Consider the following 22,387-nt stretch of genomic DNA (forward strand, 5'->3'; position numbering starts at 1 on the left):
GAGGATAACAGTAAAATATAAATCTAAATTGAGAATTTAAAATTGTTCCAAGTTATATCGCCAGACTTGCTATCTCTCATATACAGATATAATAACCAAAAATTGGAAAATACTTTTTAACCATTTCCAACAGATCCGAGCTAGAAATGTATAATTTAGTAAAGTCTATCGTACATCCGATATTCTTAAATATTCTTAAAATTAAATGAAAATAGTACACTAATAGCTCAAACCTGCTGAAAACGAATAATATATATTTTGCACTATTTTATTTTTTAGTTATTATCATGAGACATGACAGATCTGGTGAAGTACTTGAAACAATTTTATATTTCTTTTGTTATGATCCCTTAGAAACTGTATCAAACGAAATATTATTAGCCAGTAGGTTATTAGATGTATACTGTATTTTACTGTTCTGTATATATAATTTTCGCTAATTGATTTCCTAAACTGTTAAGATACATATTTCTAATGTAACTGGCCCACCATGGCCAAGTGTGTTAAGGTGTTCTACTCGTAAACCGAGGGTCGCGGGTTCGAATACTGGTCGTACCAAACATGTTCGCCCTTTCAGTCGAGGGGGCGTTGTAATGGTACGGTTGATCCCACTACTCGTTGGTAAAAGAGTAGCCTAAGAGTTGGCGGTGGGTGGTGATGACTAGCTGCTCTCCTCTAGTCTTAGATCGCAAAATTAGGAAGGCTAGCGCAGATAACCCTGACGTGATTTTTGCATGAAATTCAAAACGAATCAATCCTCCGAAGTTAATATGGATATATAGTTTCCGTATTTAAGTTTTACATTGAAAAAACAAATGATAATTATGGATGTAGTTTATCTAAATATTTTCGAGCTTCGAAGTGCTCGAAAATACGTCAAGATAGTTTATTTAATACTTTAATTACCGTGAAATCTCATTACACCACATTTACGTGTATATAATCAGAGATTTAGTTATAAACTAGCAACTCGCCCTCACATCAAGCCAGTTTTCATTTTAGTGTATTATGACTCACTTAGTACAAGAAATAATTACCTTCAGGGGCCTCTGGGCAAATTTAACAGCGCACTCATGCGGGAAAAACTGTAAATAAACCTAGTGGAGTATTCAGTTTCTCAACGTGTTTTTAGCTAGGAGAAACAGCTGTTACCGGTGGCTTTGAATGTGCAGTGGGAAAACATCATTCGATGTAAAATGTAAGTGACAGCAAACGGACCATGTATAGTAGAAGACCGTGCCTCATCTGTCGTAACGATTCACGTGGATCTCACGTTTAAACGGAACAATTAAACAGTGGAAGAAACTTATTATATTCTTAACTAATAAAGATCTTTTACGCAATAAGTGATTACGTTTTACTAACTTTGGTTCTTCAAGTTCAAAGTATGACAAGGACAGGAAGCCACATAAAATTTTATCTGGTGTTTTGGATTTTGATCTTGACCAACGTGTTGGAAATGCTGACCGCAGATAATCTGCGTAAGTAGTTTTTCTATCAAACTTATCTTGTAGTATATATTACTTCGTACAATTTTTATACTATTTTTATTTTTAATCACAGTCACTTTCTTCGTATCCAGGGGCGACGACAGCCTCTTCCTAGTGAGGAGGTTAAAGTAGGCTAAAAAAAAAAAAACAAATTCAGGGGGACACACTCTGTGCCTAATGGTCACACACTACTGTCAGAAGTGCTACAAAAACTAACTTTTCTTTGGGTGCTAGAACTCAGACGTTAAGGCACATTTTGCAGTGGCTTCAGTCATCCTATACCGCCGCCTCTGTTCGTGTCAGATGTATTGACGTAATCATGTTTAATTTATTGTACACTGTATTGTGAAGAGATCTCTTATATTTCTATACGTTATTGTTTTAGTTAACTTGTGTTTAACTGCACTTACTTCTAGATTGTTTTAAATATTAGCGTTTTCACTTCTTTAATACCATCATTCTATGATGTACTTTAATACCATCATTCTGTGATGTACTTTAATACCATCATTCTGTGATGTACTTTAATATCATCATTCTGTGATGTACTTTAATACCATCATTCTGTGATGTACTTTAATATCATCATTCTATGATGTACTTTAATACCATCATTCTGTGATGTACTTTAATACCATCATTCTGTGATGTACTTTAATATCATCATTCTATGATGTACTTTAATACCATCATTCTGTGATGTACTTTAATACCATCATTCTATGATGTACTTTAATACCATCATTCTGTGATGTACTTTAATACCATCATTCTATGATGTACTTTCCACGAAACTTTTCCGATGTTATTTTTTAATCGACTTTCCAACATCTGTTCAGAGTATCCGCGACACATGTGAACTTCAATATTTATAGCATTGAAATACGATGGACACAGCAGTCAGCCCAGTTTCGGTTTGTTCTAGAACAAACAAGTAAATAACATTTCATGATCCAGAATGTTAGCCTTTTGCTGATCCTGAAACAGTTCGTGTGAAAACAGAATACATAGATCTGTTTACTAAAACAGAGTACACAGAGCTGTTTACTGATACAGAATACACAAATCTGTCTACTAAAACAGAATACACAAATCTGTTTAATAAAAGATAATACACAGATCTATTTACTAAAACAGAATACACAAATCTGTTTAATAAAAAATAATACACAGATCTATTTACTAAAACAGATTACACAGATCTGTTTAGTAAAACGGAATACACAAATCTGTTCACTAAAACAGGATACATAGATTTGTTTATTAAAACAGAATACACAGATCTGTTTACTAATACAGAATACATAGATCTGTTTACTAAGGTTTTACAGAATCTAGTAAGTTTTGTTTAAGTAAAAAGGCACAGCAAGTTTCTCACTATGTTAAAATTAATCATCAACACTTCCCTGGCGCGATTACATTATTTTTTTTTACAACTGAAAACTGTCCGAAAGGGTACATTGGCTGCTTTGTTTTAAGAGACATGCGTAAGAGGAGGTACAAAACATCATGAGAACAGAGTTACAGACATTTGGTTTCAACAAATACATAATCAGTTAAATATGCCAATTATTACGTTGCGCGAAGAATGGTTTGTAACTAGCATCTAGTGATATCCTTTGTTATTTAATAACAAAAGAAAGTGTTTGTAAACAGCATCTAGTGATATCCTTTGTTATTTAATAACAAAAGAAAGTGTTTGTAACCAGCATCTAGTGATATCCTTTGTTATTTAATAACAAAAGAAAGTGTTTGTAACCAGCATCTAGTGATATCCTTTGTGATTTAATAATAAAAAAGAGTGTTTGTAACCAGCATCTAGTGATATCCTTTGTGATTTAATAACTAAAGAAAGTGTTTGTAACCAGCATCTAGTGATATCCTTTGTGATTTAATAACTAAAGAAAGTGTTTGTAACCAGCAACTAGTGATATCCTTTGTTATTTAATAACAAAGAAAGTGTTTGTAACCAGCATCTAGTGATATCCTTTGTTATTTAATAACAAAAGAAAGTGTTTGTAACCAGCATCTACTGATATCTTTTGTTATTTAATAACAAAAGAAAGTGTTTGTAACCAGCATCTAGTGATATCCTTTGTGATTTAATAATAAAAAAAAGTGTTTGTAACCAGCATCTAGTGATATCCTTTGTGATTTAATAACTAAAGAAAGTGTTTGTAACCAGCATCTAGTGATATCCTTTGTGATTTAATAACTAAAGAAAGTGTTTGTTACCAGCATCTAGTGATATCCTTTGTGATTTAATAACTAAAGAAAGTGTTTGTAACCAGCATCTAGTGATATCCTTTGTGATTTAATAACTAAAGAAAGTGTTTGTAACCAGCATCTAGTGATATCCTTTGTGATTTAATAATAAAAAAAAGTGTTTGTAACTAGCATCTAGTGATATCCTTTGTGATTTAATAACAAAAGAAAGTGTTTGTAACCAGCATCTAGTGATATTCTTTAAATACTCAATCCTACTATATATAACACATATTTAGAAGAGATTCTGTGTTCCCACTAATGTTATACAGCTGCAAAGTGCTTATTAAAACATACAACGAACGAGCTCTAGAGGCACGGTTTTGCTTCGTCCCAAAATATAGTTCGTTTCCATGTAGTTGAATATCTAATTTTACAACTCCTAAAGAGGGGAAGGCCACGTTATTTAAATACTTCTTCCCACACCACACCCGCCGGACCACTATGTCAAATATACGGAAAGAAATGGTTACGGTACTGCCCAATTTTCTTTCTTCTGAAAGTCCCGCAGTAAATTAAGTTTCTTTGTCTGTTTGTTTATATCGGATGTTCGCACTAAGCTACCAAAACTAATACTATTCGTCCCAAATTTCGAACTGATGGACTAGAGAGGAAGCAGTTACTCTACCTACAACTCTCAACCTACTTTAAGAGCAAGATGCGAACTGTGAAACTTTACGTTCTTAGTTGGGCACGCCAATCACTAGACCACACCCAGCTCGCAACTCAAAGCTTCTTTGTAGCCTGAAGTTCAATAGTTAATTCTATAAACGGAATTCTAACATGGATTAACATGATGTTTTAGAAAAGTAGATGTGATACATCATATCCTAAAAATTACACATCATTGAACGAAGGATTTTACCTCTGGATGTCGAGTCCTCATCATCTCTTAACACTAACATCCTTCCATCTAGAAGTAGTATAAAAGTTGTTGATTCATTTCTTCTGTGTAATGGGTAAAGTTAATTAATAACACAGATTAATGTTTACTTCATTAAATTGTTCTAGTTCACATCATAACAGTTGTTGTTTATTTAATTTTAAAATATCAAAAGTGTATAAACCATTTATCTGTTTGCCGTGACCCACGTGGTCAGACCTGGCACTGGACGGAAGGACTTCTCAAGATTGGATATAATAGATATAAGTGATTTTGACATATTACTATACATATGGTAGTCTGACAGTGATGTTGTTAACGTGTCGCTGATCCAACAGCATGCTGTCTGACAGTGATGTTGTTTAAGTGTAGCTGATCTGATAGCATGCTGTCTGACAGTGATGTTATTAACGTGTCGCTGATCCAACAGCATGCTGTCTGACAGTGATGTTGTTTAAGTGTAGCTGATCTGACAGCATGCTGTCTGACAATGATGTTGTTTAAGTGTAACTGATCTGACAGCATGCTGTCTGACAATGATGTTGTTTAAGTGTAGCTGATCTGACAGCATGCTGTCTGACAGTGATGTTGTTAACGTGTAACTGATCCAACAGCATGCTGTCTGACAGTGATGTTGTTAACGTGTAACTGATCCAACAGCATGCTGTCTGACAGTGATGTTGTTAACGTGTCGCTGATCCAACAGCATGCTGTCTGACAGTGATGTTATTAACGTGTCGCTGATCCAACAGCATGCTGTCTGACAGTGATGTTGTTTAAGTGTAGCTGATCTGACAGCATGCTGTCTGACAATGATGTTGTTTAAGTGTAACTGATCTGACAGCATGCTGTCTGACAATGATGTTGTTTAAGTGTAGCTGATCTGACAGCATGCTGTCTGACAGTGATGTTGTTAACGTGTAACTGATCCAACAGCATGCTGTCTGACAGTGATGTTGTTAACGTGTCGCTGATCCAACAGCATGCTGTCTGACAATGATGTTGTTTAAGTGTAGCTGATCTGACAGCATGCTGTCTGACAATGATGTTGTTTAAGTGTAGCTGATCTGACAGCATGCTGTCTGACAGTGATGTTGTTAACGTGTCGCTGATCCAACAGCATGCTGTCTGACAGTGATGTTGTTAACGTGTAACTGATCCAACAGCATGCTGTCTGACAGTGATGTTGTTAACGTTTAACTGATCCAACAGCATGCTGTCTGACAGTGATGTTGTTAACGTGTAACTGATCCAACAGCATGCTGTCTGACAGTGATGTTGTTAACGTGTAACTGATCCAACAGCATGCTGTCTGACAGTGATGTTGTTAACGTTTAACTGATCCAACAGCATGCTGTCTGACAGTGATGTTGTTAACGTGTAACTGATCCAACAGCATGCTGTCTGACAGTGATGATGTTAACGTGTAACTGATCCAACAGTATGCTGTCTGACAGTGATGTTGTTTAAGTGTAACTGATCCAACAGCATGCTGTCTGACAGTGATGTTGTTAACGTGTAACTGATCTGACAGCATGCTCTCTGACAATGATGTTGTTTAAGTGTAGCTGATCTGACAGCATGCTGTCTGACAGTGATGTTGTTAACGTGTAACTGATCCAACAGCATGCTGTCTGACAGTGATGTTGTTAATGTGTAACTGATCCAACAGCATACTGTCTGACAGTGATGTTGTTTAAGTGTAGCTGATCTGACAGCATGCTGTCTGACAGTGATGTTGTTAACGTGTCGCTGATCCAACAGCATGCTGTCTGACGGTGATGTTGTTTAAGTGTAGCTGATCCAACAGCATGCTGTCTGACAGTGATGTTGTTTAAGTGTAACTGATCCAACAGCATGCTGTCTGACAGTGATGTTGTTTACGTGTAACTGATCCAACAGCATGCTGTCTGACAGTGATGTTGTTTAAGTGTAACTGATCCAACAGCATGCTGTCTGACAGTGATGTTGTTAACGTGTCGCTGATCCAACAGCATGCTGTCTGACAGTGATGTTGTTAACGTGTAACTGATCCAACAGCATGCTGTCTGACAGTGATGTTGTTTAAGTGTAACTGATCCAACAGCATGCTGTCTGACAGTGATGTTGTTTAAGTGTAACTGATCCAACAGCATGCTGTCTGACAGTGATGTTGTTTAAGTGTAACTGATCCAACAGCATGCTGTCTGACAGTGATGTTGTTAACGTGTCGCTGATCCAACAGCATGCTGTCTGACGGTGATGTTGTTTAAGTGTAGCTGATCTGACAGCATGCTGTCTGACAGTGATGTTGTTAACGTGTAACTGATCCAACAGCATGCTGTCTGACAGTGATGTTGTTTAAGTGTAGCTGATCTGATAGCATGCTGTCTGACAGTGATGTTGTTAACGTGTCGCTGATCCAACAGCATGCTGTCTGACAGTGATGTTGTTTAAGTGTAACTGATCCAACAGCATGCTGTCTGACAGTGATGTTGTTTAAGTGTAACTGATCCAACAGCATGCTGTCTGACAGTGATGTTGTTTAAGTGTAACTGATCCAACAGCATGCTGTCTGACAGTGATGTTGTTAACGTGTAACTAATCCAACAGCATGCTGTCTGACAGTGATGTTGTTAACGTGTAACTGATCCAACAGCATGCTGTCTGACAGTGATGTTGTTAACGTGTCGCTGATCCAACAGCATGCTGTCTGACAGTGATGTTGTTAACGTGTAACTGATCCAACAGCATGCTGTCTGACAGTGATGTTGTTAACGTGTAACTGATCCAACAGCATGCTGTCTGACAGTGATGTTGTTAACGTGTCGCTGATCCAACAGCATGCTGTCTGACAGTGATGTTGTTAACGTGTAACTAATCCAACAGCATGCTGTCTGACAGTGATGTTGTTAACGTGTAACTGATCCAACAGCATGCTGTCTGACAGTGATGTTGTTAACGTGATATGCTGTCTGACTGATCCAACAGCATGCTGTCTGACAGTGATGTTGTTAACGTGTAACTGATCCAACAGCATGCTGTCTGACAGTGATGTTGTTTAAGTGTAACTGATCCAACAGCATGCTGTCTGACAGTGATGTTGTTAACGTGTAACTGATCCAACAGCATGCTGTCTGACAGTGATGTTGTTAACGTGTAACTGATCCAACAGCATGCTGTCTGACAGTGATGTTGTTAACGTGTCGCTGATCCAACAGCATACTGTCTGACAGTGATGTTGTTAACGTGTCGCTGATCCAACAGCATGCTGTCTGACAGTGATGTTGTTAACGTGTAACTGATCCAACAGCATGCTGTCTGACAGTGATGTTGTTAACGTGTCGCTGATCCAACAGCATGCTGTCTGACAGTGATGTTGTTAACGTGTCGCTGATCCAACAGCATGCTGTCTGACAGTGATGTTGTTAACGTGTCGCTGATCCAACAGCATACTGTCTGACAGTGATGTTGTTAACGTGTCGCTGATCCAACAGCATGCTGTCTGACAGTGATGTTGTTAACGTGTCGCTGATCCAACAGCATGCTGTCTGACGGTGATGTTGTTAACGTGTCGCTGATCCAACAGCATGCTGTCTGACAGTGATGTTGTTAACGTGTCGCTGATCCAACAGCATGCTGTCTGACAGTGATGTTGTTAACGTGTCGCTGATCCAACAGCATGCTGTCTGACAGTGATGTTGTTAACGTGTAACTGATCCAACAGCATGCTGTCTGACAGTGATGTTGTTAACGTGTCGCTGATCCAACAGCATGCTGTCTGACAGTGATGTTGTTAACGTGTCGCTGATCCAACAGCATGCTGTCTGACAGTGATGTTGTTAACGTGTCGCTGATCCAACAGCATGCTGTCTGACAGTGATGTTGTTAACGTGTCGCTGATCCAACAGCATGCTGTCTGACAGTGATGTTGTTAACGTGTAACTGATCCAACAGCATGCTGTCTGACAGTGATGTTGTTAACGTGTAACTGATCCAACAGCATGCTGTCTGACAGTGATGTGACGTGTCGCTGTTAACATGCTGTGACAGTGATGTTGTTAACTGATCCAACAGCATGCTGTCTGACAGTGATGTTGTTAACGTGTAACTGATCCAACAGCATGCTGTCTGACAGTGATGTTGTTAACGTGTCGCTGATCCAACAGCATGCTGTCTGACGGTGATGTTGTTAACGTGTCGCTGATCCAACAGCATGCTGTCTGACAGTGATGTTGTTAACGTGTCGCTGATCCAACAGCATGCTGTCTGACAGTGATGTTGTTAACGTGTCGCTGATCCAACAGCATGCTGTCTGACAGTGATGTTGTTAACGTGTAACTGATCCAACAGCATGCTGTCTGACAGTGATGTTGTTAACGTGTCGCTGATCCAACAGCATGCTGTCTGACAGTGATGTTGTTAACGTGTAATTGATCCAACAGCATGCTGTCTGACAGTGATGTTGTTAACGTGTAACTGATCCAACAGCATGCTGTCTGACAGTGATGTTGTTAACGTGTAATTGATCCAACAGCATGCTGTCTGACAGTGATGTTGTTAACGTGTAACTGATCCAACAGCATGCTGTCTGACAGTGATGTTGTTAACGTGTCGCTGATCCAACAGCCACGACTCGTTTTTTACCATTACTCTTCAATAAGACATTTTTTATAACAATGTCACACTACAGTTGCCTCGTAGTTTGTACTACAGTCTTTGTACCAGTGTAAAGTATTTCTGTTAGTGTATTACACTACAGTAGTATCGTATTTGTCATTACAATTTTCGTACTAGTGTAATCTATTTCTGTTTCTGTGTTACACTACAACTGTGTCGTATTTGTTATTACAATTTTTGTGCTGGTCTAATATATTTCAGTTACTGTTTATATATTATATTCTCGATCTGTTGTCCATAAAACCGGTATATTTTCTAATTCTAGTATATTTTATTTCATGTGAATTGTCTACCTTAACCCTAGTTTTCATTTTAAAACGTTCCTAGTACAACTCATTATGACACCTTATTTAATTTTTCCACGTTTTGACACATCGATATTGTATCGAATTCCAGACATACTCTTCTTACTTCAGCGACCTTAACGAGTGAAATGTATTTTGTAATTCTTCTTTATTAGAACGTTATTTCATTCAGTACACTTCTATAAGTTCTTAAGACCACGTAACTGTAACAGCTTTTGTTAGAAATAAGAAAACAAACAAAATAAACGCTCATTTGTGGACAGAATTGGTTATTTCATTCCTAAACATTTACTTATTTAATACCATCATCATAGATTTTTGAAGCCACTGTCTACATTTTCCCTTGTTAAAGAAAATAACTTCTCTATGTACATCGGTGTTAACTTTCCTTTACAAACTGATAGAAGTTTGAGCAGGATGTTGGAAAAGATTCTCTGATCCATCCTCCAGCGCTGGAACCTGAGAGTCGATGATTCTTTCCGAACATGTTTTAAAACTTTTATGGTAGTTTTAGGTTGAAGGTCATTTCGTTACGGATTCGTAACATGTACTTAACTAAACCGGCGTGGCCTTCGTAATGCGGGGGAGAAAATGGCCTAAATGCATCAGGTCTCAAATCAAACGAGAAACAAATATTCAGGCCTGGCTACAGCGATGTTTAAAACAAACACTAATGTTCGTTGTCATTAGGTTTTTGCAGAGATAAAAAAAAAAAAATCATTGCGTTGATAGCTAGATGTTAATTCGATTGATACAAATTAACACCCAGTCCTTTCTACATTTCCTTTGTAGGTCACAACACTGCAGTCTGACTGAGGCGACAGAAAATGATCATAATTATATAGAATATTGGGACATCGGTTTGCTTCTTAGCTTTTATTTCTATAGAAACAAACACGTCGTGTTTTTCTATCCCAGTAAAATGGGTTGCCTGTCACATTTGGACACGTGCCAACTCCTTGTTTTAACTCAAGGTTATAAAGTCAGAAAATCAAAACCATGCTATCATCTTGGCATTATGCATCATTATGTCGATACCCTGGCGTCATAACAAACTTTACGATTCATTTAAACAGCCTGCTTAGTTTTCTTAATAAATTAACGTTCACATATATATAAATACCAGTTAAATAAAACATATACCGTTGTTTTAAATTGGAGAACTAAAATTTTTAGTTTGTATAGCTAGTCTATCATTCGTATATTACGTAGGGCTAGCGAGGACAACTCTTGAGGTGCTTTATACATAATCCAACAACAATAAAGAAATAATCAAGTCCTTAATCCCTGTATTCAGGTTTGAGTCGAAGTCTTCGTGTGAAGGTTTTTGTGAAACATGCATAGAGAAACGTTTTTACGTCATTATTTTATGGAGTGATGTGGTCCTAAAGAGAAACGTTAGTATATCAGTAAGTTATGGAGTTATGTGATTCTAGAGAAAAACGTTTGTATATCAGAACTTTATGGAGTTATGTGATTCTAGAGAAAACGTTTGTATATCAGAACTTTATGGAGTTATGTGATCATAGAGATAAACGTTTGTATATCAGTAATTTATGGAGTGATGTGATTCTAGAGATAGACTTTTGTATATCAGAACTTTATGGAGTGATGTGATCCTAGAGATAAACGTGTGTATATCAGAACTTTATGAAGTTATGTGATCCCAGAGATAAACGTTTGTATATCAGAACTTTATGGAGTTGCGATCTTAGAGATAAATGCCTGTATATCAGAATTTTCTGGAGCAATATGACCGCAGAGAGAAACGTTTAAGTATCAGTAATTTATGGATTGATGTGATTGTTTCTATCTTTAATCTCATACCCAACATATCAAACACGTGGTCTGCTTATGACGAGGCTATATTTAACAATGAAATGAGTGATAGGACATAGAGATACTTTTCTGTAAATGCGCGGGGTGCCTCTCTTATGGTTTTAGTCATGTTTCTAAGGTCATTACTTCGGTGTATTGAAATACACTACTGTAAACCAGCAAGTATATTTGCGTTTAACGTATTTTAAGCTCTGTAAAATTAAAAGTGAAACGTAAATATATTTGCGTATCTCTATGTCCTGTTACTCATTTCTTTGTTAAATATAGTCTCGTCATAAGCAGACCACGTGTTTGGAAATGTTGGGTATGAAAATAAGATACAAATAATCACATCACTCCATAAGTTACTGACACTCAAACGTTTCTCTTTGCGGTCATTTTGCTCCAGAAAATACTGATATACAAACGTTTATTTCTAGGATCACATAACTCCATAAATTACTAATATACACTCACTAATCTAACTAACAGTGCAAACAAAGTGGAACTATACTAACACAATCAGTATCTTAGATATTATAACCAAAAATACTTAACTAAAATAAGTCCGAAGAAACACTGAATGGGTCACTGCTTACAAGTTATCTGAAGATTGAATCTTTTAAGCTTACCAAAGATATAATTGGAACTACGATCGAAAATATTTTGAACAGTGAGATTATCCAACCACTGATAATATGTAATAATTAAATACATATTTTATCTGCCATTATTACTGACTTATAACATCAACTATTTGTAGTGAGTTTTGTTAAACAGGATTGCATTCACTGATTCAGGCGTTACTTTGAATCATAAACATCACAATATTAACTTCAGTTCTCACATGTTGGGTAACTTTATATTGTCTGTTTATGTTTGAGAAATAGCATTTCCTTCAGTTATTACGGTGTTACCTTGTGTAGGAACTGACTACATGTTGTTATTATGTGTAGGAACTGACTACAAATTGTTATTATGTTTAGAAACTGACTACATATTGTTATTATGTGTAGGAACTGACTACATATTGTCACCCTGTGTAGAAACTGAATACATATTGTTATTATGTGTAGGAGCTCACTACATGTTGTTATTATGTGTAGGAGCTCACTACATGTTGTTATTATGTGTAGGAGCTCACTACATGTTGTTATTATGTGTAGGAGCTCACTACATGTTGTTATTATGTTTAGAAGCTCACTACATGTTGTTATTATGTTTAGGAGCTCACTACATGTTGTTATTATGTTTAGGAGCTCACTACATGTTGTTATTATGTTTAGGAGCTCACTACATGTTGTTATTATGTGTAGGAGCTCACTATATTTTGTTATTATGTTTAGGAGCTCACTACATGTTGTTATTATGTGTAGAAGCTCACTACATGTTGTTATTATGTGTAGGAGCTCACTACATACATGTTGTTATTATGTTTAGAGCTCACTACATGTTGTTATTATGTGTAGGAGCTCACTACATGTTGTTATTATGTTTAGGAGCTCACTACATGTTGTTATTATGTTTAGGAGCTCACTACATGTTGTTATTATGTTTAGAAGCTCACTACATGTTGTTATTATATGTAGGAGCTCACTACATGTTGTTATTATGTTTAGGAGCTCACTACATGTTGTTATTATGTTTAGAAGCTCACTACATGTTGTTATTATGTTTAGGAGCTCACTACATGTTGTTATTATGTTTAGGAGCTCACTACATGTTGTTATTATGTGTAGGAGCTCACTATATTTTGTTATTATGTTTAGGAGCTCACTACATGTTGTTATTATGTGTGGAAGCTCACTACATGTTGTTATTATGTGTAGGAGCTCACTACATGTTGTTATTATGTTTAGGAGCTCACTACATGTTGTTATTATGTTTAGGAGCTCACTACATGTTGTTATTATGTGTAGGAGCTCACTATATTTTGTTATTATGTTTAGGAGCTCACTACATGTTGTTATTATGTGTAGAAGCTCACTACATGTTGTTATTATGTGTAGGAGCTCACTACATGTTGTTATTATGTTTAGGAGCTCACTACATGTTGTTATTATGTTTAGGAGCTCACTACATGTTGTTATTATGTTTAGGAGCTCACTACATGTTGTTATGATGTACACTTAGTTGATTTTCTATGAAAACAAGTCGTGAGTGTCCATGTTTGTGTAACGTTATATTTGTTTAAAACCCAATGGACATTTTTCAGCGATGTTTCACAGAGGTACAGTGTGAAATACGTACCGTGTTGTTAGATTATGTTTAAAACAAGAACAACAAATCACTCTGGATTTACCAACGTTTTCCTACACGTGTCAACCAAACTCGGTGCATGTTTAGAAACCGTCCTACGCTACTGTAATATAGAATATTTTTAGGCCCACTAGCTTTTGGGGTGGGGCTCAGTTTGAAGTGAGTACGGTCTGAGGATATTAACCTCACTTCGATGGTATTTTGAGAACGTAAGAAATGTTTTAGATGTAGTGGTACATAAAATATAAACCTTCAGTGTACATTACCACAGATGTACTGGTACAAAAAATACACATTAAATATACACGACTACAGATGTACTGGTATAAAAATATACACCTTTAGTGTACACTACCACAAATGTACTGGTACATAAAACATATATCTTTAGTGTACAGTACCACAGATGTACTGGTACAAAAAATACACTTTAAGTGCACACTACAACAGATGTACTGGTACAAAAAATACACCTTAAGTGTACACTACCACAGATATACTGGTACAAAAAATACACTATAAGTGCACACTACAACAGATGTACTGGTTACATAATAATGGTTACACTAAGTACCTTTGTCTGTTGATGTTAATATAGCCACACTTCGGTTTATCTCATGTTGTTATAATAGCCACATTTCTGTTTAGCTGCTATTGTTAATATAGCCCTCTTCAGTTTATCTGGTGTTGTTAGTGCAGCCACACTTCTGTTTGTCTGATGTTGTTAAAATAGTCACACTACTGTTTATATTTGTTCTTGTTATAGTGTCACTTCTGTTTGTCTGGTGTAGTTACTATAGAAACACTTCTGTTTATGTTGTGTTGTTAATACAACCACACTTCTGATTTTTTGGTGTTGTTTGCACAGCCACTCTTCTTTTAATCTGGTGTTCTTAGTATTGCCGCACTTCTGTTTATGTTCTCTTGTTAGCATAGCCAAACTTCTGTATATCTGGCATTGTTTTATAGTCACAATTTCATTTATATGGTGTTCTTAGTATAGCTACACATCTGTTTATGTGCTCTTGTCAGCATAGCCACACTTCTGTATATCTGGTGTTTTAGTAAAATTACACTTCTGTCTATTTGGTGTTGTCAGTATCGCCACACTTCTGTTTAACTGATGTTGTTAGTATAAACACACCTCTTTTATATAGTGCTTTGGTATTGTCAAACTTATGTTTCTTTGGTGTTGTTAGTATAATAACACTTCTGTTTATCTGTTATTGTTAATATAGTTACACTCTGTTTATTTGCTGTTGTCAGTACATTCACACTTCTCTTTGTCTGGGTTGTTATTATAGCTACACTTTAGTTTACCTCGTGTTGTAAGTGTCGCCACGCTTATATTTATCTGGTGTTGTTAATATACCCACACTTCTGTTTGTCTGATGTTGTTAATATATCATCACTTCTATTTGTGTGGCGTCATTAGTATATTCACACTTCTCTTTATCTGGTATATTTAGTACAGCCACTCTTTTGTTCATTTCTGCCTTGTTACAATAGTTACATTTTAGATTACCTGATGTTTTTAGTATATCCACACCTCTGTTTGTCTGTTGTTGCTAAAACATCCACACTTCTGTTCATCTGGTGTGTTTAATATAGCCACACTTATGTTTCTCTGGTGTTGTTAGTATATTCACACTTCAGTTTATCTGTTGTTAATAGTAAGCCACACTTATGTTTCTCTGGTGTTGTTAGTATATTCACACTTCAGCTTATCTGTTGTTAATAGTAAAGCCACACTTATGTTTCTCTGGTGTTGTTAGTATATTCACACTTCAGTTTATCTGTTGTTAATAGTAAGCCACACTTATGTTTCTCTGGTGTTGTTAGTATATTCACACTTCAGCTTATCTGTTGTTAATAGTAAGCCACACTTATGTTTCTCTGGTGTTGTTAGTATATTCACACTTCAGTTTATCTGGTGTTAATAGTATAGCCACACTTCTCTTTATTTGGTACTGTTGATAATACCACACTTCTGGTTATCTGTTGTTGTTAGTATAGTCACACTTCTGTTTACATGATATTCTTGTTATAGGGTCACTTCTGTTAGTCTGTTAGTATAGAAACACTTCTGTTTAGGTTGTGTTGTTAATACAGCCACACTTCTGATTTTCTGGTGTTGTTTGCGTAGCCACACTACCTTCTATCTGGGATTGGCAGTGTTGCCACACTTCTGTTTGCCTGGTGTTTTTTAGTATATTCACTCTTCTCTTTGTCTGGTGTTGTTAGTATAGCCACACTTCTGTTTATCTAGTGTTGTTACAATAGTCACACTTTTGTTTATCTGGTATTTTAGTATAGTCACGCCTCTGTTTATCTGGTATTGTTTGTATAGTCACAATTCTTTTTATGTGGTGTTGTTAGTATAGCCACACATTGTTTATGTGGTCTTGTTATTATAGCCACATATCTGTTTGTCTGGTGTTGTTAGTATAGCCATTACCTTGTTTGTCTGATATTGTTAGTATAGCCTCTCTTCTCTTTATCAGATATTGTTAGTGTAGTCACTCTTCTATTTATCTGGTGTTATTAGTATAACGTCACTTCTGTTTATCTGGTGTTGTTAGTACATCCACACTTCTGTTTAACTGGTATTATTATTACAGCCCATCTTCTGTTTTTTGGTGTTGTTTGTATATCCAGAGTTCTATTTATCTTTTGTTCCTAATATTCCCACACTTCTGCTTAACGCTTGTTGTTAGTATAGCCAAACTTCTCTTTATGTGGTGTCGTAAGAAAAGCTACATTACTGTTTATCTGATGTTGTTAGTATAGCCACACTTCTGTTTGTGTAGTGTTATTAGTACAGTCACACCTCCGTTTTTTGTTGTCATTGCTATAGTCACATTTCTGTTTCTCTTGTGTTGTTAGTATAGCCACACTTTTGTTTATGTGGTCTTGTTAATATAGCCACACTTCTGTTTGTCTGGTGTTGTTAGTATTGTCACACTTTTGTTTAGCTGGTGTTGTTTGTATAGTTACACTTCTGTTTACCAGATGTTCTTAGTTTAACCACACTTCTGTTTATCATGTGTTGCTAGTATAGCCATATTTGTATTTAACTGGATTGTTAGTTTAGCCCATGTTATGATTATCTGATTTTCTTAGTATAGTATCAATCCTGTTTATCTGATTTTCTTAGTATAGTATCAATCCTGTTTATCTGATGTTACTAGTATAACCTCACTTCTGTTTATCTTGTTTTGTTAGTATACCCACACTTCTGTTTGTCTAATGTTGTTAGTAGAGCCACAGTTCTGTTTATCTTGTGTTATTAGTATACCCACACTTCTGTTTGACTGATGTTGTTAGTAGAGCCACAGTTCTGTTTATCTTGTGTTATTAGTATACCCACACTTTTGTTTGTCTGATGTTGTTAGTATAGCCACATTTCTGTTTGTCTGATGTTGTTAGTATAGTTTCACTTCTTTTTATCTGGTATTGTTAGTATAATGACACTTCTATTTATCTAGTGTTGTTAATATAGTCACATTTCTTTTTGTAAACAGGTAGATTTTACATATATAAACTATTTTACAGCCGTTTTAATTTTACTTTATTAATTTGAGGACTTAACTGCTTGAAAAAGTTGGTATTAAAATACTATTAACTTTTAGAGTAAGAAATTATACGTAAAGTCGCTGATTTTATAAATTGAAGTTTAAAGCCGACTAGAAAAAAGTTAACTTAATATTTGATGGACGGATCTGAAGTTATATGTTAAAACAGAGGACGATAAGGAAATGTATCGTGTTTGTTTATACTTGTGAATCGTGTTCTGTGTTCGTGAACTACACTTCATATCTTCTTAGAAAAAAGTTTATTCCCGTAATTCAGTATTCTATCTTTGGTACTATCTTAGTAAGAAAACAGAATTTATACCTTTGTGTTTCATTTCATGTTAGAACTGTTTTTTTGAGCTAAATACGGCCCGGCATGGCCAGGTGGGTTAAGACGTGCGACTCGTAATCTGAGGGTTGCGGGTTCGCATCCCCGTCGCGCCAAACTTGCTCGCTCTTTCAGCTGTATGGGTCTTATAATGTGAACGTCAATCCCACTATTCGTTGGTAAAAGAATAGCCCAAGAGTTGGCGGTGGGTGGTGATGACTAGCTGCCTTCTCTCTAGTCTTACACTGCTAAATTAGGGACGGCTAGCACAGATAGTCCTCGAGTAGCTTTGTGCGAAATTAAAGAAAACAAATAAACAAACAATTTAATGTAATAGTTTCACTTACCGTTGTGCCACTAGGGGCACTAATAACATTATCAAGGAGTTTGTTTTGTATTTCATCACAGAACCTTCATGACGGGGGTTGAAATAATGAAGGTGTTTTTATCTGGAACCTATAGCATTGGGTAGTGGTTGTAATGAAGATGTGTGTATATATGGAACCTGTGGCACTGAATAGTGGTTGTAATGAAGGTGTGTGTATATATGGAACCTGTAGCACTGAATAGTGGTTGTAATGAAGGTATGTGTATATATGGAACCTGTAGCACTGAATAGTGGTTGTAATGAAGGTATGTGTATATATGGAACCTGTGGCACTGAATAGTGGTTGTAATGAAGGTGTGTGTATATATGGAACCTGTAGCACTGAATAGTGGTTGTAATGAAGGTGTGTGTATATATGGAACCTGTAGCACTGGGTAGTGGTTGTAATGAAGATGTTTTTATCTGGAATCTCTAGTACATTCTTAATACAATACAGTAGAATAAAGTGTTTTCAAGGAAATGATATTGAACTAAATATACGTTGTCTTGTATTTATATAATCAATGTTATTATAATTTGTTACACCCGAATTGGAGAATACTGATGTAGTTTTGTTCATAGAATCACAAATACATTTTGTTTGGAAACTAAACCAAACTTTGTATGATTTCCTCTCGTTCTGACATAACTGTAAAAAGAGCGAAAGGTCAGAGAAGCAATAAGATATGAAGGACTTATCTTGTGATCGGTAAGTACAATATAAAAATCTTCTTTCATTTACTTAGATTTTTCTCACAGCCAGAGAAGGCGACAACTAACAACCCCCCATGCGCCTCTCCACTCCCAGTTTTTTCTTTGCAACTTTATCACGCTATTGCTTTTTCTTATCATCCTCCCTACCCCTTCTTGACACATTCCTAGGCTTCTCTCAGTACATTGGGGCGAAAAAATTCGAGCTCATCTCTTGGAGGGCTTCCGCAAGAGTCCCAGATGGGAATTTCATAATAACCATCTCACAATCTTTCAGTCGCCAGAGAAATTTAATCATGCACATATTTTAGTCGGTGGCTGTGACGTTTCAGACACCGCCCCCTGTCGGTGGTTAACCTCGGCACTCCTTGTAACAGGAGGATATTAACGGACGTATGTACCAGACGTCTTTGTAAAGCTCGCATCTAAATCATATTCCGCTTGTTCTCTCTCTATGTTTTCTAAATCATATTCCGCTTGTTCTCTCTCTATGTTTTCTTTTTTTTTCATTTTAGAAAAACGGATAAGAATCAAAGACCTCTGCTACTCAACCCCGTATCACAATTGAAACCATAAACTACCATATTCAGCCATCCCGGCGTTCTTGTCGTTTCGCGTTTGTTCTATATTCGATCATTAGTCATCACAATGTGTCTGCTTCTTAACAGTAGCAGTTTGAGGAAACTTTTAAATATTAGGTAAACGTAAGCAAAATAAATTTTTATAGTTCTCACCGAAACAAAAATATTTGGGAAAATTCTGGTGGATAGTAAAGACAATTAAATAACTACGAGTTAACCTTTCAATCAAAAAACAAGTAACCAGTATAATCAAGGATATATTTTAGCCACAAACTGACGTATAGAAGTGAACTGTGATAAAATAATATTTACTCAGAGATAAACAAACAAGAACTTCCCCTGTTGAGTCTCAAAGGCAGCTCTAACAGTTGTATCCACAAATAACACAGGTTTGTGATGGTTTTCAATAGTTTTTTTTGTCTTGAAAGTTTTATATCCTCTTTAGAAATTTCTTAAGCTCAGTCCGAGAATGATATCCATTTTTCTTCACCATGACAGATATTTAACAATTGTCATATGTAGTTTGACATAAGTGAATCATTTTCACTGAAATTGGGTCACATTTTGTTATACTTGAAATGTTGAAAATCACTGCCTGCAGATTTCTCTAGGCCAATCGTGACGTCAAATTATTATGGATTTTACTAGAACCCGCCATAAACACACCGTTATTGTGTAAGCAGTAACCAGGCCTCCTGAAGTGTCATTTTTGAATAATTGTTGCATTTTGATTTTTTTCCTTTTCAATATTATTTGCTTGTCACTACGGTACCAAGAGGTCGTATAAATGATCCAAAGATATTCTGTTCTACTTATGATAAATTCTTTGTAAAGAAACAAAAGGCAAAGTAGTACAGAGTTCGTCAAATAAGTGTATAATGCGTATGTTGAAATAAGACTTGGTGACCAAAACAAATCATGGTCTCGCACAAAGTTTCCATCATTTGTGTCAGAGATTTGACACAATGGACTAAAAGTAAGAAGAAGTGTTTTTTATTGGAATTACAGTCGTCTGGTGTGAGCAGCCTAGAAACCACGGAGATGGCTATTATTTTTACTCATGTAACACGCAAGGATACAACATTCAAAATAAAAAAAGGAACTTCTTATCCAAACCTCCAGTCTGCTATAAAACCTGTTGCTCATGGACCTGATGTACCTGTACCTACATCACTGGAGACACTTGATACAGTTTAATCTGATGTCAATAGAAATGGTGAGAGAGATTGTTTTTAACTTGGAATGTCTGGTTTGTTTGTTTTGTTTTGTTTTAATTTTACGCAAAGCTACTCGAGGGTTATGTGCGCTAGCTATCTCTAATTTAGTAGTGTAAGACTAGATGGAAGATAACTAGTCTTCAACACCCACCGCCAACTCTTGGACTCTTTTACCAACGAATAGTAGGATTGACCTTCATATTATAACGTCCTCACTGCCGAAAGAGTGAGAAATGTCTGGTGAACGACAACTTTTCTCACGAAGTGAACTTAATATTTTGGTGAAAGATTTGAGCTTTCCAATAGATTCTTCAGAGATTTCGGTGTAAACGAAATAATGATTTAATATAAGTAAAAAAATAATCCTGGCCCGGCATGGCCAGGTGGTTAAGCCACTCGACTCGTTATCCATGGATCGCGGGTTCGAACCCTTGTCACAACAAACATGCTCGCCCTTTCAACCGGGGGGGGCGTTATAATGTTACGGTCAATCCCACTATTCCTTGGTAAAAAGGGTAGCCCAAGAGTTGGCGGTGGGTGGTGATGACTAGCTGCCTTACCTCTAGTCTTACACTGGTAAATACATACAGCTAGTGCAGATAGCCCTCTTGTAGCTTTGCTTGAAATTTAAAAAACAAACAAACAAAAAATCCTGGCGTTATAGAAAAAAATTAACATTATTTTCGAAATCCATGACACGCATTTTGAATCCAATTATATGGATCTATATGTTGTATCCCATTCCCTTTTCAACAATAAAATTAGTATATGGTATAAGTAGAATTCTTCTAGTAACGTGTTTAAATATTTTACTAACAGTATCAAAGAAATATATTTAACTTAAGGAACAACAAATACAAATAATAATAATCAGGTTTTAATGGTTACGAATAATCAAATTCATTTAGAAATTATTTAACAATAAATTTGTTTTCACTCGAATCGCTGAATTTTGTAACAAGTTATGTGGACAAAAGGTTGAAGATCCATTTACAAATTTAAATTTGTATCGTTTTGAGTCATGTTTAAAATAAAGTTTACCTTCCGATAACCCTTAGGTTTTCTTTAAGTAAATTATCGCAATTATCAAACGTGCACATGATTTAATTGTTCTAATAATTTCTTTCATTGAGCTAGTGTTATTTTTCATTATTCGTTGAAAATAATGCAAAATTCAATCCACTAAAGAAAGGTGTTTTATTTCTCTTACCACAAGTTCTGTATGTTTCCTAGGGCAATAGGCCTAATAATTGTGAAAAAAATATATAGTATCGAATTGAAAACCGCGAAGTTAACAATGTTCTACACGTTTCATGCTCTTATGGGACGTGCTACATTGTCCGAAATGTTAAATTCTTTTGACACGTTCTAGTTTGGAACATGGTTAAATCCTATCAAGGACTTTTCGTATCAAAGCAGCTATTTGCTGTTTCAAAGTCCTGCGATAAGATAAGCACTTCCAGATACTTCTGGTCCATGACTGGTCAGCTTTAGACAAAGTAGGAACAGTTTGACCCTCACATCCAGATTCTGCCGTTATGACCTGGTAAGTTCATTGTTGTCATATTACCACTTCTTATAGACTTAATACACTTTAAAACGCGTTTTATTTTCTCTAACTGAAGTATCTTTTATTTATTCTTCACTGCAATAATGTTTATTTTACTATTTAACTCAGCCCATTACAACACAATAGCTCATGGTCAGTTGTCAGTTTGTCTTTACCTCCAACAAGTGAAGTGTTTATTTGATGTATAGTTTTACGCTACATCTTGTATTTTTCATCCCATCTATAGAACATCAGTACATATGACTTCTGAACGTTAGGTTCCACAAACGTCTTACCATTGGAAATATCAGGTTTATCCTAAAACCCCTACTTTTTCAGATGAGTGGATGTAGTGTGACTGCTTGTATGTGATCGAAAGT

The 22,387-nt window shown here is 36.0% G+C and overlaps 1 protein-coding gene across 1 annotated transcript in view; it reads left to right on the forward strand.

Annotated features, from left to right (window-relative positions):
• Positions 1-1,140: 1,140 nt before the first annotated feature.
• Positions 1,141-22,387, forward strand: part of LOC143224048 (uncharacterized) — an 85,676-nt gene continuing 64,429 nt past the window's right edge. The window contains exon 1 of the mRNA XM_076452510.1: positions 1,141-1,481. Within this exon, the coding sequence (XP_076308625.1) occupies positions 1,388-1,481 (94 nt within the window). The 5' untranslated portion in view covers positions 1,141-1,387. The remainder of the gene's footprint in view (positions 1,482-22,387) is intronic.

The sequence above is a fragment of the Tachypleus tridentatus genome, chromosome 8 (assembly GCF_004210375.1).
Source record: "Tachypleus tridentatus isolate NWPU-2018 chromosome 8, ASM421037v1, whole genome shotgun sequence".
Classification (NCBI taxonomy): Eukaryota; Metazoa; Arthropoda; class Merostomata; order Xiphosura; family Limulidae; genus Tachypleus; species Tachypleus tridentatus.